The sequence below is a fragment of the Paraphaeosphaeria sporulosa genome (assembly GCF_001642045.1).
Source record: "Paraphaeosphaeria sporulosa strain AP3s5-JAC2a unplaced genomic scaffold CC84scaffold_8, whole genome shotgun sequence".
In the NCBI taxonomy this organism is placed as follows: domain Eukaryota; kingdom Fungi; phylum Ascomycota; class Dothideomycetes; order Pleosporales; family Didymosphaeriaceae; genus Paraphaeosphaeria; species Paraphaeosphaeria sporulosa.
In genome coordinates this window covers 423745-439218 of record NW_017253367.1, presented here as the reverse complement: position 1 = coordinate 439218, position 15474 = coordinate 423745, and the positions used below count along the sequence as shown (strand labels likewise).

Here is a 15474-nt window from a genome sequence, read left to right as displayed (position 1 = left end):
GCTGATGATCGCCTTGGAGACGCGGGCCTCGAAAAGAGCCGCCCGAGGGCTGTCACGGTACCACACGCCTCCAGACGTCCTTGTGCGGTGCATTGTGGTGGTTGCCGGCGGGGGTGCACAAGTCGCGAGTCGCACCTCCCCGCAAGCCCCCTGGTGGGTCCGAGCGCGTAGCGTCATTTCGTCAAGAAATTGATTCGATGCGCGCAAGCTTCCACACAGTTTGCGCCGCAAACAACGTGACCAACGTGCGTCTTCACAACCGACGCGCAACACGGCGATGCGGCAGCACCGCGTCCCTGGCACTCCCCGCGCTTAGTCGACGCACCTCAGCTTGCGCGCTCGCCGACTACGCCCTACGGCGCGGCAACTCACCTGCGACCCACGCCCCAGCAACGCACCAGACCAATCCATGAACGCAAAACATGCCTGAACGTGAGCTTTCACCGTACAGCGCCCGTGTCGCGCTTACCCGGCAGCTGCAGCAGGGCCAGGGCAGCCAGTCTGCGCCGCCCGCCCAGCTCAACCGCCGGCCATGGGACACGCGTGGACCACCACCGGAGCGGAGGCACAATGGTAGCAACCACTCGCCAATGCCACAACGAGGGAGGGGGCGGGGCGGAAGACCTTCGCCACCACTTGTTCGCGGTCGGGAGGGACGCGAGGAAAGCGCGTCTCCGCCCCCAAGAAGCCGGAGGGACAGTCCACCACCAGAGCGGTCGCCCAAGGCAAAATCAAAGGACGCGTCAGTCGAGCCTGCCCGATCCGTACGCGATTGTGAGGCATCACCAGAGCCATACCGGAAGCCGCGCGAAGCCTCGACGGAGAGGAAGAGGGACCGTTCGAAGGACAGACATAGCAGAAGGGACAGGGATCCAGTGAAGGACCAAGATCGGCCACGGGAGAGGGAGAGGACGAAAGGCAGAGACCGGTCACGGGAGAGCTACAGACTGAAAGGCAGAGACCGGTCGAGGGAGAGCCACCGGTCGAAAGGTAAAGACCGTTCACGGGAGCGTGACATGTCCAAGGGCAGAGATCGCTCGAGGGACCGTCACAGAGAGAAGCGCCGAGAACGCTCCACCGAGCGCCGACGCGATGGTTCACGGGAGAGGAAACGCTCCAGAGATCGCGGCAGCCGACGCGCCCGCTCGCACTCTCGTGATAAAGACCGTCACCGACGTCGCTCACGCTCTCCTCTCCCCGTCACGCGCCGCTCCCCCTCGTCCTCCCCGCCCCCCAAACGCCGCCGCAAACACACGTCCTCCCCATCGCGCTCGCCCTCCCCCCACCCGCGTTCCAAGCGCCCCCTCCCCGACCAAGAAATCTCTTTCCGCGGCACCGACACCAGCGCCCTGCCCCCCACCAAATACGGCGGCGCCCCCGCCAACCTCGAAAAGCCCAACTTCAAGCCCACCGGCCTCCTCGCCAAAGCAGCCAACAAAGTCGAAGGCACAAAAATCAGCCTGAAATACCACGAGCCCCCCGAGGCGCGCAAGCCGCCCCCCTCCCAGGCCTGGCGCATCGTCGTATTCAAGGGCGACGACGTCGTCGACAGCATCGAGCTCGGCTCCAAAAGCTGCTGGCTGCTCGGGCGCGAGGCCAAGGTCGTCGACTACGTGCTCGAGCATCCGAGCAGCAGCGGGCAGCACGCCGTGGTGCAGTTCCGCTATGTGACGAAGACGGTCGAGGACGAGTATGGGGTGAAGAAGACGAGAGGGAAGGTCAAGCCGTATTTGATTGATCTGGAGAGCAGCAATGGGACGGTACTGAATGGGGAGCGGGTTGAGACGAGTCGGTACTTGGAGCTGAGGGATAAGGATATACTGAAGTTTGCGGGGAGCGAGAGAGAGTATGTTGTTGTGCTTCCGCCGCCCGAGGAGGCGAAAGAGTAGGGGGAGATGAAGCACGTATGCGGCTTCAACGCTGGGATGCTTTGTATTGGGAGTGGCCGAGTCATTCACTGCATGTTGGGAGTGACTGGGTTGGTAGATATTGCATTTTACAACGACATCCTTTTCAAACTTGCGTTCCAGCGATTCTTCCTCTTTTCGTATCATACACGTACTTACATTGAGCAGTACCTAAACTTCCTTCACCCCATTTTGCATTCCACCCTAAAATATCCATACAAAATTCTGCTCTTACGCGTAGTACCGCGGCTCATCGAAAACATGGTACCGATGCCCGCGCACACCCTGCCCCCTAAACAAAGCCGGGAACCTTAGTCCCTCCGGTACCTGCTCTTCCGGAATGATATCATTCGATCCCTCGGGCTGCCCCACGACGAACTTTCCAACCTATACACACACGTCAACACACTTTCGTTACCCACGCGCAAACCCCAAAGCAGCAAGAGGGAAAGGCGAGGGAAGGGGATAGCTTACCTGAATCTCCGTATCCGTAATCGTGCTCCGACTCACCCTTGCATACGCCGCCCTGCGCAACCCCTTATACAGGATATACTCGCACCAGCGGTCCCAGTCGGACGGATCGATATCCCGCATCCCGCTCTTCTCACCCACATACGTGTGGTAATTGCCCTGCAGCGGCTTCGTCACGAGGTAGCTTAGCAGAATCGCGGGGCGTGGGGTGGCCTTCATGCGGGCAGCCAGATACTCGCTTTGGAGCCGCCTGTCCTCGGGATCCTCCTCCTGCCCCGAGTGGAACACAAAGACATCCACCAGCTCGCCGTACGCGTCGATGGTGGCCTCGATCGCGGGCGCGAGTTCGCCCACCGGCGAGGGGAGGAGGTGGTGCGTGGAGTTTACAATCGGAAATTTAGACAGCAGCGCCGAGCCCCACGTGTGCTTGTTCGGGCCGGGCCCGAAGTCGACGTACATGCCCAGGTCCTCGGCGAGGAACTGCGTCGTGTCGCGATTGCCCATGATGATGCGCTGGAGGTCCGACTCGAGGAGCCCCATGACGTCGATTTCGAGCTCGCGGATCACGTCGCGCATGCGCCGCTCCGAGCTCCACATGTCATTATCGAGGCTGAAGTGGATGGTCCAGATGCCAGCGGTGATGCTCTTGGTTTCGGGGTGGTAGGGAGTGTAGTTGTACGAGGGGAAGCGGAGGTAGGCGACGGAGATTGCGAGGAGCTCGAGGAAGAGGAGGACGTAGACGTAGTAGGCGCGCTGTTTGCGGGCGGCGGGGTTGGGGGCTGTGGGCTTGCCTTTGGCTTTAGGGGAGGGGGGTTGCGCGGAGAGGCTGAAGACGCCCGCGCCAATGCAGAGCATCATTGCGCTCATGACCCAGTCGGTGTGCTCTCGCATGAGGGGGCCGCCGGGGACGAAGGCGTAGGCGACGATCCAGACGTGGGCTAAGACGAGGAAGTTGTACACGAGGAACCCGATGCCGAAGGTTTTGGCGGGAGAGTGGCGTGCTGCTTGGCCTAGGAGAACAGGTGCTGCGGCCATGGTGTACACTGCAAGGACGAGTGCGCCGTAGTAGCCGGTCCAATGCTTGGATGTGGTCAAGACGGCAGCGCCGACAGAGCCGATGCCGTAGAATACCCACGAACGAGCGAGCGACGGCGTGAAGAGACCGATGAGGAGACCAAAGCCCATGGCGAGGAGGGTGACGGCGCCATGGGGCACAGCAAGCGGACCACGAACGGGGTAGCCTTCCCATACCCAGAGAATCATAGTGCTGGAGTCGGAGAGGAGAGAGTGCATGCTGAAAAAGAGTCCAGCGATACCGAAAGCGGTGAGTGTTGCTGAGCCTTTGGTGGGACCCGGGGCCGGAAGGTCAGCTCCAGAGCTTGCCGTAGAACGAGTAGAAACCAACACGGCTACAACAGCCAAAGCCAAGCCAGTCTTGTTCCAACCGTCGTTTGGTCCATGCATTATAGGCCAGATGGGATTGTTGGTATGAAAGGCGAACTTGGCAAGACTGGAGAGGATCAAACCAATTGCAAAAGCCGAGATGCGTGCCTCAAGACGGTGAGTCTGCGACCTTTCTCCATAGAAGGTGGCAGCCCATGATAGACAAGACATCCACACACCGAACCCGACGGCGAAGAGACGATTGGCAGGGTCCTTGATAAGGTATGCGAGAAGGCCGGAGAGCGAGAGCAAGTGGCAGATGCGGACATATTTCGTGAAGATGTAGCGCAGAGGTCTGATGCTTAGGAGAAAGGGGGAAACTGTGCACATCACCAAGACCTCGTAGCCGGAGATGCCCATGTGCCATAGAGGGAAGTCTTCATAGTGTTAGCATTTCACTTCCCCAAGACTCTGGTACACTTACACCAGACGCACAATCCGAGGGAGGTCAGCATAGACCAAAATACGAACTGTGTGGGTTAGCACAGCAGCTCAAAGTGGGCACCACGGAGAATTACCCCAGTGTACACATCGGCTGCTGCATTGAGCAGGCCGAACCAGGAAAAGCGGTTGTCAAAGACAGCACGGGCCTCTCTATTTTTTCTGCTGTAGTGTCAATCGCATTGTGGATCGGGAGGGTCTGGGGACGTACTCCTTCTCGAGAATAGCGTCGGCGACGACTTTGTTGCCAGCACTAGAGTTCAAATCGCATCAGAATCGGGTCACAATATATTGCATTAATCAGCTATCTACTCGGGGAGCGGTCGGACATACCCGCGGCTTATGCCCTTGAGATCTCTGACCTGAATCTCAAAGTTCTGGAACTCAATCATAGTAACAGCGTCAAACCCGACGTCGAGGAGTACCAGCGCCCACTCGAAGAAAGAATAGATGGTGTAGGCTACAATCGTCAGACACTTTCCAAATTATACAGAGGGATAGACATACCTCCAGCCACATGGTGCACTTTGTGCTGTATGAAGAAGTAAATCAGCGGAAGAATTGTGGCGTAGAAAGTCCCGGAGAAGTATTTGCGGTATTGAACGGCTGTGGGATTCTTGGGACTCATGGCGATTACGCCGAACGTCCACGGGATCGTAGAGACCAAGTATGAGATCATGAAGATGTCGTGCCAGTCATGGTCATCGGTGGAAGTGATGTATGTCCACCCGCCGCATGTCAACGTCCGGAAAATTCCAACTCCAAGGATGAATTTCGGGAGCGTCGAGTTCGGTCGGCGGGTGAGAACGTACCACAACCCTACAAGGGCGAATCGCGGACCTATGCCTCGTCAGCGTGTTTTCTTGATGTGGCACAACTATTGTCTACCTGACGTTAGGGCAATGAACAGCTGGAAGATCGATCGTTCTGGGTAGTGATCTCCGATAGTGGCCGAGACGGACGGAAACCACTCTTGCGGCCAGCCCTACGCATTTGTTAGCCTGTATCAAGGCTACGACTTGTGTAGAGACTGACATAGAACTCATTTTGTACAATTTTGTGCCAATGGAGAGAGCTGGGGATGTTTAGACGAGAGCTTGCGGGGATGGTCGGGGATGCCTACAGGCCGGCAGCCAATGCACCGATAAATGCAGCTTCACATGAATTAGATTATAGCTTTGAGTGAGAGACGGTGCGACATACTGTACGCCACAGCGGTATGCAGCCACGAAATCCATTTACCATTGAACTGTGAGATGGTGAGCACTGACGGACCCGAGCTTCAAGGGTGTAGACTGCGTACACTTGCGACGATGTCGCTGTCTCTGTATTTTGGCGGCATGCCTGGGGAATTGCGGAACCTCGGATTGGGTCGCCGCTATGTGAAGAGAAAGAAAAGAACGAGCGTCGTGTGTTCCTCCACGCGTAAGCTGGCACGCTCCCCTGAAGTGTTTACCTGACGTCCGGTGCTGGGATCTTGGCAGGCCCAGGGTTCCGAGCCGAGGCGGGACCTAAAACGTAAACCTTCAACTTTTTTTTGTGGAACAACTTCACACGCGCAACGCAACCATGTCGGGACCGAGTGACAAGGCGCGCTTCTTTCTCGAGCAGTCGGCCGAGGAGCTCAACGATCTCGAGCGAAAACAGATTTTCTCACGAGTTGGTGGCCCAGATCCAGCCTGCGCAACCATGCTAACGTTCGCCAGGAAGAGATCAGCTCGATAGCAAGAAAACGCTCGGATTTCGAGCACATCGTCAATGCTCGCGGCTCACACCCCTCCGACTGGCTGCGCTACATCGAGTTCGAGAAGAATGTAAACGCGTTGCGGCGGAAGCGCATAAAGAGACTGGGTGTGAAATACCGTGGCAGCGGCCAGCGGACGATCTATTCCCTCTACAACCGCGGCACGAGGAAATTCGTGGGCGACTTGGGACTCTGGATGCAATACATCGAATTCGCGCGCAAGGACAAGGCTTACAAGAGACTAAATGAGATCTTCACCCAGGTTGTGCGCCTGCACCCCACCAAGCCGGAACTGTGGATCTATGCTGCAAACTATTTCATGGAAAGCCAGGCAGATATTACAGACGCGCGAAGCTACATGCAGCGAGGGCTTCGGTTTTGCAAGAACTCTGAGCAGCTGTGGATAGAGTACGCCAAGTTGGAGACGATTTACATCGGAAAAATAGCAGGACGGAGAAAGATATTAGGGTTGGACATGGATCGCACGAAGAAGCAAGAAGACCAGGATGACGAGGACATGATCGCTCTGCCCGAAGTAACGGCCGAAGATGTCAACCCTAGCCTGAAGGACGATGGCGTGGACGAGGTGGCCTTGCAAAACCTCGCCTCTGCACCGATCTTGACAGGAGCTATACCCATAGCAGTGTTTGACTCAGCAATGAAGCAGTTCGACGGCAAAGCCACAGTTGCAGAGAGATTCTTCGACATGTTTGTCGAGTTCGATCAGGTACCCAGCGTCACGCGCATCCTGCAGCATGTCGAGGGCTTCATGCGTTCAAATGCTGCGGAGACGGTCCAGGCCGCCGCGTGCGCTTTCCGTTTACCGTTCTTCGGATTACACCCGGCATCTCCCGAGTTCCCGACGGTGCTCGCAGGTGCTCTAGATACGCTCAACGCTGCCATTGCGCAACACCCGAGCCATAAGCGCCACTTGTCCAGCATCACCATCCGACAGATCTTGCAATCCTTTCGGGTTGCGCAGGACATGGACCCAGTGGTCAGGAAGGTCTTGTCTTCGCAGTTGCGAAAGTTCACTGGGTTTCTAGAGGAGACGGGCGACGGCAGTGGTGATAGTGTTTCTTCACTGGCGGAGGCATTGAAACGAGAAGGAAAAAAAGAAGATGCAAGATATTTGGTACAATCAAGCCTAAAGCGACTGGGCACTAACGAACGCCTGCAGCAGCTCCATGCTGCCTTGAACACCTGAGTGCGGCAGAGTCAGTGCGCCACATCACCGTCAATCCTTCGGTGGTCAGGTGACTACGTTGACAGCTGTCAAGATTACTTTCGGAGGTAGCAGCGATTTGGTGTCTTCAAGACCATGATACGAAGCGGAACCTGCATAATGAGACGCAGGGTCGACGGATGGCCTATTCAATCGTCGCCACGACCTCTTCGCGAGCTCTTCTTGGCACTATGCTGCTTCTTAGTCTTGATCCGCCGTTCGTTGTCAGACTTTTGTCTGCTACGTGTTAGCTGGATTTCTAGGTATTTTCATGGCATCACGAGGCCTACAAATCCTTGACGCGTTTCGCCTGTTCGGCCGACGTCTCGCCGGGAATGGCAGCGTGGCCCGCCTCGACAATGGCTTCATAGAGCCTCTTGTAGCAGCTGTGGGCATTGTCATTTTGCTTGCGACTGTCGTCAGCCTGGATGACGATGGCACTGGACCGCTCAGCGACATAGCGCGAGGCCCTTATCTCATGATGAAGGACGCTGGGCACGTGGTCCAGCAGGGCATTGAGGGGCATCTTCAGGGTAGCTTTAGAATTCACTCTTGAATCATTTTAGCGCCGAACGACACGAACTGATACTAGCTTGAGCATACTTGTTGACGTTCTGGCCGCCGGGTCCGGACGACCTGCTGAAGCTTAACTCGCCAATGCTTTTGGGAATAGTCTCTGCATGGAGCTGGGCGAGCCACCTGCGCGCAGCCTGGAGCTCCTCAGGACTCGCGTCGCTGGTGCTCCTGTCTGAGGCGAAGCGGACAAGCGGTGCGACGGGCAGCAGCGGGCGCGCGGTCAACGACCGTCTGGCGGCGGGGAAGCGCGCACGCAGCATGCTGTGCGGTGAAATCGCCGTGATGCAATGCTGCGGAGGAGAGCAGCTCGAACAAATTGCGGACCGCTGCAGGGCGCTAGCTGCTGGGCTAGAGCTGCTCTGGGCAAGGCTGGCCAAAGAAAAGCTGCTGGTCCGCGGGCTGCTCTCAAGTTCTGCTTGTGTCATCTCGCTCCCCACCACGCTCCTGCCCTCAACAGCCTCTGCGCCTGCCTCGTCTCTCCCACCTCACCACTGCCGCCCATTGCTCGCCTCAACCAGCTACCTCCATTCTTGCACGCCCGCAGCCGCCCAGCCTCTTCCTCTCTTCTGCACTGCGCCGCCCGTCACACTCGTCCGTTGCCCGCCGTGCCGCGTCCTGGCTGGCGCTCTGCATACTGATCTGCTGCTCGTACAGACACAGACCCCGCCCGTCTGCGGTGCACTGCCTGCCTCCCCTTCCTGTCGCTGTGCGCGCGCAGCTTTGTAGATGTATTGAGGCAGCGGCTCGCCGTTGACGCGCCTTGCGCCTGGGTCCGCATACATGCGATCAAGTCCAAGCCCTCCAGAAGACGCGCACCACTTTCGCGGCAACACCCTGACACCTGAGTCACCCAAGCCCCTTCACCATCCATCGCCCTCCAACATCCCCATTCTTGAGAAGCAGATGGACCCGATGCTCGGCGAGCCCGCACTGAGCATAGGTACTCCCGTCTCATACCAACAGTATCCGCAGCAGACACAGACGCCGAGCGCAAACTCTACCACGTCGTATTACGCCGATGCCTCGCAGAACGCGCAGAATGCACCCGCTGTAGGCGCTGGTGTCCCCCAAGGATTCGCAACGCAAGGGCAGACTGGGCAGCAAGATACTTCTGCAATGCACAATTTCACACAGCCTTCAGCCCCGTTTAGTGACGCAAACCATGCGCCTGCTCAAGACAACCGCAACTCATATGCCTTTAACCCCAACGCGTATGCCAGCCAGCAGAACACCCAAGCCCAGTCTTCCAGTGTCACGAGCGTCGATGTCCAGGCCTTGCTTGATCAGCTGTCAACACCAGCAAATGGCGCGGGCTCTAGCCAATATGCGCCACCCAATGTGCCTCCCCAGCCCTCCCAGCAGTCCACCAATGCTCCCTCATCGCTCCCAGCCGCCCCCAACCTGCCTCCACGACCGCCGCCGCAAGAAAAACCGTCAACCCATCCGAACTATAATCCCAATGATGACATCCGGTCCTTCCATCCACACAGCAGCCACCGAGGCTCCACCCAGCTACAGCCGTTAAACATACGAGGTGGCGGATCTGTTGGAGGCGCTGATAAGATGAGTCCAACGGCTACATCTGCCTCTTCAGGCTACGGTCAGCGACACAACCAAGACTACAGCCGTAGCGCGTCACTCGGAGATGATGAAGACTCTCGTTGGCCGCCCGAAGTGAACAAGAAGTACGAAGATTTCCTCGAGCAGGAGCGCCGATTCGTGACCGACGGACAATGGGATCAGTTCCCAATGGGCTCTAGGCTCTTCATTGGTAAGTAGACTGTCCATGTCAGGGAGATAGTGGAAGGCTCCGTTTCGTGTGCCGCGCCGGTGTATACAATCGAGGGGAATGTTTAGCAACTGATGCTAAGCTGATGTATCGTCTTTCTGTACACTCGTTAAGCACTGGGTCGACATGCTCCCGCAGTCTTCCCATCTTTTATCTCTCTGCAGCAAGCTGACCTGTTCGTCAGGAAACCTGCCTACCGAAAAGGTGACCAAGCGAGACATATTCCACCGGTTCCACCGGCACGGTGATCTGGCACAAATTTCGATAAAGCAGGCGTACGGATTCGTCCAGTTTCTCACTGCTGAGTCGTGTTCTCGGGCTCTACGAGCGGAACAAGGGCAGCAGGTGCGCGGCAGGAAGATGCGTAAGTCCTCTCCGAAATGTCACGGGCGGGCCAAAGTAGAACTGCAGTCTACTGTCCCCATTTGGGTAGCATGCCGTGGACTATCGCCCTTTAACTTTGAATTGTGCATAGGCTGACAGCACCAGACCTCGAAATCTCCAAGCCGCAAAGGAACACCAAGAAGGTCGAGCCAGGCCGCGATGCTGGCCGACGACGTTCACGCTCCCCCGAGTATAATCGCGGTGGTCGAAACGCAAACCCTGTTTCTCCCCTCGACAATCGACGATTTCGCGACGACTACCGGCCCACACGGTCACCTTCGCCTCGCAGGAACCAGGGCTACCGTGTGCGAGACTCCAGTCCCGATCGATATCGGCGTCGACGCAGTGGTTCCAGGTCACCCCGTCGATACCGCAGTCCATCGCCTCGAAGAGCCTCAACTCCTGACTTGCCGCTCCCATTTCGGGCCCTACACGAGGTTCCTGATGTGCAGGTACTTGTCCTTCACGAAGGGCTTCCGCGAGATTTTATCCGATGGGTCGAAGAAACTTTCGAGCGTGCGAGTCTCCGCGTCAATGTCCTCATTTTGAGTCCACGGCTTAATGAGAGCGCCGTCGTTAGAAGACAGATCATTGAGGGTGTTCTTGCAATCGTCAGGCTGAACAGTGCTTCCTTGGCAAGAGGCAAGATCGATGTGCAACTCTTCGACCGGAGTCGTGGAAACGACAACGTCCAGTTCAACGAGTACACCGATCTGGACCCAACTACGGCTGTTGCGCTGGTGGCCGATGCCAAGCAGAAGAGTCGTTCTTTCCCTGTACAGCAGCCTGCACCTCCTGTATACAGTCAGACGTACGGTGCTCCTGCAGCGAACCCTTATGCTCCCCCTATGCCGGCGACCAACTCAGCGAACCCACCTAATCTATCCAATCTCATCTCTACTCTGGACCCGAACAGCTTATCTCAACTTCTCGGAGCTATGTCTGGCAACGGTGCACAACAGGCACCACAAGCTCAGCCTACGATCACGCCCGATCTTGCGCGCTTGCTAAGTTCTGTCTCGACTCCTGCCGCCGCTCCTGCGTACAATCCGCCGACAGCACAACAATACGGTGCTCCCTACCCGCCTCAGCAGTCGCAGTCAACTGGCCAGGCACCGGTGAACCAGCCGGTCACCAACCAATATGCGATGCCCCAGAACACGCAATATGCTAGCCAATCAGCACAGGGGGCTAAGGTCCCAGACATGGCCGAGATCATGGCCCAGCTTGCGAAGTACCAACGATAGGAGCGCACGTTTGACACTTCGTAGCTACCCCGCTCCGACCAGCCTGCTTCAAAATCGCGACATTCTGCTGCCTCGGATTTCCGAACTTGTTGATTTTAACGTCGAGCGCTGCACTGTACCTCCATCCCAGTACAGTCCAGCCTTCGCGCACGACGGCGACCTTCTACGCCGGTTGATCATGCTACCTCCTCACACCTACCGACGTGTGTTCCATGCCATTGTCGCTCAGCAACTACCCGGTGGCGTCATCATCCGGAATTTAGAACAGCCGCGCCGAACTCGAGATCCTCTTATAGCGGTGGCACCACGTGGCGGCGACTTGGAAAAGTGCTCTTACGCAGACCACTTCACGGGTCCTGGTGTGGAGTGCGAACTCGTCGGCACTAAGGCCCCGGGCCCGACCCTGTCCCCGTCTTCTACTTCTAAGCCTGGTTCCCCCAATCCATCTTCCCTGAAGCTTCCGCAACCTCTGCGTCTGGCCCCCTAGGAACAGTCTTGGGGTTTTCTTGGCGTGGCTCGCTGGGCTTCTACTGTCTCTTTTTTTTGTGTTTAATACTTTTTTGTCTTGTTTGCGAGCGCGGCATTTGTATACTTGGGCGGCATTTCTGGCAGTTTTGTGCGGCTATTGCGTTTGACTCATGGGCGATAGGTGGACTGGAACGGCCTTGTTTCGGGGGTGTGGTGTGAGATCAGCGAGTGAGGCTGGGGGGCTATTTGTACGAGGAGCTTTCTTGAGAATACAGTGGTTTAATTCATCGCTTCGTGAACGCGAGGAATGGTTTTTGACATGGGTCACTTCGGCCCGGTGTATGATACAGTCAGCGTAGACACATCTCCAATCCAACTCCTACCAATCTCGCGTACCATCAAGCCTACAAGTGCCCATCCACCCTCCGATCCCGCATCTCCTTCCTTCCTGCTTCCATTTCTCTACCTACCCAAGGAATCGCCTCACCCTCCTCACTGCCCCGGTATACCCCATCCCTTCCACCACTGCTCCCCGCTCAACCCACGGGCCCCTCTCCACCCCCTCGCCCAGCACTTCCAGCCCCGCAAACTGCGCTCGCGAACCTAGCTCCCGCCGCCGCCGCGAAACATCCGCATACGCACCCTCTACGTACGCCCACTCCGGTGTATCCGCGCATCCCGCAACCAGCACCGTGGTCTCTGCATCCAGGCTGGGAAGCAGGTCCTCAAACGGCGCCGGGACGAGGATGTGCAGCTCGCCGGCGCGCGGGTCAACCCCGACGAGCAGAGCAGTGCATATTGTTTCCGTGGCGTCAGGGGAAAGGAGCGGCGGGAGGTGCGTCTCCGCGTCGTGTTCGTAGTACGGGATCTTGCTCTTCGGCGTGCGGCGCGGCGGAACGGCGGGAGGCGAGGTGGTGCGCACGATGTGCAGGATGCACCCGTTCGATGCGGTGAGGAGGGTGGAGGCGGGAACTTCTTGCTCGTAGAGTGGGAGGAGGGCGAGGATGTCCTGCGTCCTCGTTTGTGAGGGGGTGTAGGAGAGGGTCCAGGGGGTGAGTGTGGTAAGCGGGGAGGGCGTGTAGATTGGTTGGGAGGACGAAGGGGAGAGGGAGAGGTGGTGGAAGTAGGACGTCATGTGCATTGCCCTTAGTTCCGCTGGTGTGCGGGGCTGGGGCAGGATGGGGGCTTGAGCGGATAGCTCATGCAGCGTTGCGGACGTTTTTTGCGCGAGGAGGGTGAGGGTGTGCAGGTTCTCTGCGGTGGCGGCGGAGATAGAGGGTTTGGCGTAGAGATGGACTATGTGGGATGGTTTTGTGACGTTCAGAAGTGTTGTGAAGAGAGGGAAGTGCGCGGTGTAGAGGGAACCAGAGGTGTTGATGATGAGGGGCGGTGAGGGGCCGGCGAGACGGAGGCTGCGGTAGGTTTGGACGAGGTGCGAGGCGCAGGCGGTGAAGTGGTCTTCGTAGTTTGTGAGGTCCTGGTGGGGGAGCACGTGCGCGGCGATTGTGGAGTTGTTGTTTGTGCGACCTCGGGTGGTGGTGGGATGGGTGAAGGCTGGCCCGAGGTTGAGCTCGCGTACGAGCGTGAGGGAGATCTGGCCGTGGGGCGTGTACTCTGGGGAGCTGGGGTCGAGGTCGAGATAGCATACTGCGGGGACAGATTTGGCTGTCTTGCCAAAGCCGGTGAGGTAGCGGTTAAGTAGTCTTTTGGCGAAAGTCGACTTTCCGCAGGTTGGGCTGCCGACAATGAAGGTAGTCGATGCGGCAGTAGAGATGTCGTCTATTGAGCGAAGCCAGTCTTCTGGAGCGTGCTCTGGGACTAGGGGTCGTCCCAAGGGATCATCGTCGGTTTCCATCACCTGTCTAGACTTTAACGTTGCTCTCGAGGGGAACTTCGACCAACTTACCCCAGTGAACGATCTACTCTTGTCGCCGTCTCTGTCCCCACTCCAGATATTGGCGAAGAGCGGGTTAATATCTGCAAACGGTGTCGGCTTTCGACAACTCCGCAACTGAACATGGTTTGTGCGATCCAATCCTCTAATCTTGGTGATCGGATGCGTGGATGGCACATAAACACGATGCACGCTTTCCTCCTCTTTGCTTCCGTTCGACGTAGCGCCCAAGTTTGCGCCATTGATATGTACCGCCCCTTTCAGGACTTTGACATCAAAGCATCCAACGAACGAGGCAGTAGCATGCTTGTCCAGGACAATAGTCAACTCCTTTGTAGTGTCGGAGAGAACTGTGGACTTGGCTTTCCGCCACGTGCTGAGCTTGAAGTTCTGCGGAACGAGAGAAATGTCCTCGGGTTCGGACTCTGCCTCAGATGCCGTTGAGTCGGCAAGTGGGCTTGGTGGCGCTTCTTTCACACTGTCTGTGGTGCTTTTTGGAGCAGCAGCTTGTTCTAGTTTCAGTCTTGCAGCTGCAATGGCGCTTAGTGGTTTTGCGATGCCATTGTGAGGTGCTGTATAAGTGAGTTTTTGAAAGCAAAGACAGGAATGTGGCGCCTCATATTACCTATTTCCGGTATCTCCTTAGCAATTGCCTCGCCTCTCTTCCTTTTCCCAGTCATTTTCGATGTTGCGCGGCGATGCTCAGACAGGTCGCAGTGACAAAGTAGTTGCACTGTTTTCTTTAGCGCGCACAAATCGGGTAAGCGTGTTCCGCGCCGATGGGGCATCCCCGGCGGAATTTCAAAAAGTTCGAAACGCTGCAACTCCAACTTGCGCGCGCAAGTTGCTCTGAGATTCGCCATGAGCAAACCCCGGAAAACACCCGTGCCGCTGCCAGGCTCCAAGACGAAGACTCCCATACCAGCTCCCAGCTCCAAGAAAACTCCCATACCCGTGCCTACCCCGAAGAGTGCAAAACTGAAGGGCCAATTGAGCAATGAGCTGGTTGGCGACAGCGACGATTCGTCAGACGAGGTCGCAAATAAGCCGAGCGATACACAAAAGAAGACGTCGATCAACATCGCAGTCCACAGACCAAAGACAAATGGCGTAGCAAAGCCGACACCGGAAGCAAAGAAGAAGCAGAAAGATACCCCAAAGACAGCGACCAAGGACGCTGCGGTCTCGAAGAAGCCTGCGCCGAAGCAGGTCTTAACTGAAGAGGCGGGCGCCAGCAGCAGCTCGGAAGAGAGCAGCGATGACGCGGAGACGGACATGAAACAGGCACAGCAGCGGGAGGCGCAAAAGAAGCAGAAGGAGGATAGCGACAGCAGCACTGAAGTTTCGAGTGACTCAAGCGACGAGTCGGAGGAAGAGGCAGCTCCACCACAGCAGCGAGCGGACGCGCGGACCGCGCATTCACAATCGCAGACCGTCACATTCCAACAAGCGCGACCTTTTGTCCCGCCCGAGGACTTTAAGGCTGCATCTACAGAGCGCGCAGCCTCCTCGGCGATCACCAACATCTTCAAAAACCTCGACGGAAAGCAAATATGGCACATAACCGCGCCGGAGGGCGTCTCCTTGAAGGACCTCAGACAATTGGCAATGGACAAGGTGCAGAAGGGCGAGGCTGTACTTGATCACAAAGGCACAAGCTATGGCCTTGCGCCGGCAGAGGTCGGAGTTGGCGGGCGGGAAGTCATGATCCCTGTTGCGAACGGCTACAGAGCGAGTGAGTATTCAGTAATATCTCAGATTCGCATATCCTAACATCATTATAGTCCCCACGCAAGTTTCTCAGAGCTACCATATACAGCAAGTCATCAACCTGCCAAAGTTGACTTCAAGACAAGCCGATGTAAATACTGGGGGTGAAGCGGCC

General features: G+C 57.2%; 7 protein-coding genes across 7 annotated transcripts; 4 read left to right on the top strand and 3 right to left on the bottom strand.

Moving 5' to 3' along the window:
• The first annotated feature begins 210 nt into the window (after positions 1-210).
• On the top strand, positions 211-2010 carry CC84DRAFT_1261379 (uncharacterized protein). Its single transcript, XM_018185059.1, has one exon. It carries the CDS (start codon positions 423-425, stop codon positions 1887-1889), a length of 1467 nt encoding a protein of 488 aa, XP_018033027.1. The 5' UTR covers positions 211-422; the 3' UTR covers positions 1890-2010.
• On the bottom strand, positions 1982-6037 carry CC84DRAFT_1124494 (calcofluor white hypersensitive protein-like protein). Its single transcript, XM_018175692.1, has 12 exons — positions 5566-6037; positions 5466-5511; positions 5386-5416; positions 5298-5337; positions 5151-5247; positions 4770-5102; positions 4596-4722; positions 4474-4515; positions 4340-4424; positions 4246-4291; positions 2382-4198; positions 1982-2294 (listed from the first exon to the last, which is right to left on the bottom strand). Exons 1-12 carry the CDS (start codon positions 5602-5604, stop codon positions 2139-2141), a joined length of 2859 nt encoding a protein of 952 aa, XP_018033026.1. The 5' UTR covers positions 5605-6037; the 3' UTR covers positions 1982-2138.
• CC84DRAFT_1166492 (hepatocellular carcinoma-associated antigen 66) lies at positions 5810-7627 on the top strand. The gene is made up of 2 exons (XM_018178974.1): positions 5810-5921; positions 5969-7627. The coding sequence occupies exons 1-2, from the start codon at positions 5832-5834 to the stop codon at positions 7211-7213; spliced, it is 1335 nt and encodes a 444-aa protein (XP_018033025.1). The 5' UTR covers positions 5810-5831; the 3' UTR covers positions 7214-7627.
• Positions 7296-8111, bottom strand: CC84DRAFT_1166491 (uncharacterized protein). The gene is made up of 3 exons (XM_018178973.1): positions 7835-8111; positions 7522-7782; positions 7296-7468 (listed from the first exon to the last, which is right to left on the bottom strand). Exons 1-3 carry the CDS (start codon positions 8065-8067, stop codon positions 7381-7383), a joined length of 582 nt encoding a protein of 193 aa, XP_018033024.1. The 5' UTR covers positions 8068-8111; the 3' UTR covers positions 7296-7380.
• Positions 8112-8410: 299 nt separating this feature from the next.
• Positions 8411-11694, top strand: CC84DRAFT_908701 (uncharacterized protein). The gene is made up of 3 exons (XM_018187857.1): positions 8411-9578; positions 9781-9960; positions 10086-11694. The coding sequence occupies exons 1-3, from the start codon at positions 8588-8590 to the stop codon at positions 11225-11227; spliced, it is 2313 nt and encodes a 770-aa protein (XP_018033023.1). The 5' UTR covers positions 8411-8587; the 3' UTR covers positions 11228-11694.
• CC84DRAFT_908917 (uncharacterized protein) lies at positions 11324-12038 on the top strand. Its single transcript, XM_018187858.1, has 2 exons — positions 11324-11535; positions 11685-12038. Exons 1-2 carry the CDS (start codon positions 11406-11408, stop codon positions 11912-11914), a joined length of 360 nt encoding a protein of 119 aa, XP_018033022.1. The 5' UTR covers positions 11324-11405; the 3' UTR covers positions 11915-12038.
• On the bottom strand, positions 11938-15333 carry CC84DRAFT_908601 (uncharacterized protein). The gene is made up of 2 exons (XM_018187856.1): positions 14215-15333; positions 11938-14161 (listed from the first exon to the last, which is right to left on the bottom strand). Exons 1-2 carry the CDS (start codon positions 15149-15151, stop codon positions 12162-12164), a joined length of 2937 nt encoding a protein of 978 aa, XP_018033021.1. The 5' UTR covers positions 15152-15333; the 3' UTR covers positions 11938-12161.
• Positions 15334-15474: the final 141 nt, after the last annotated feature.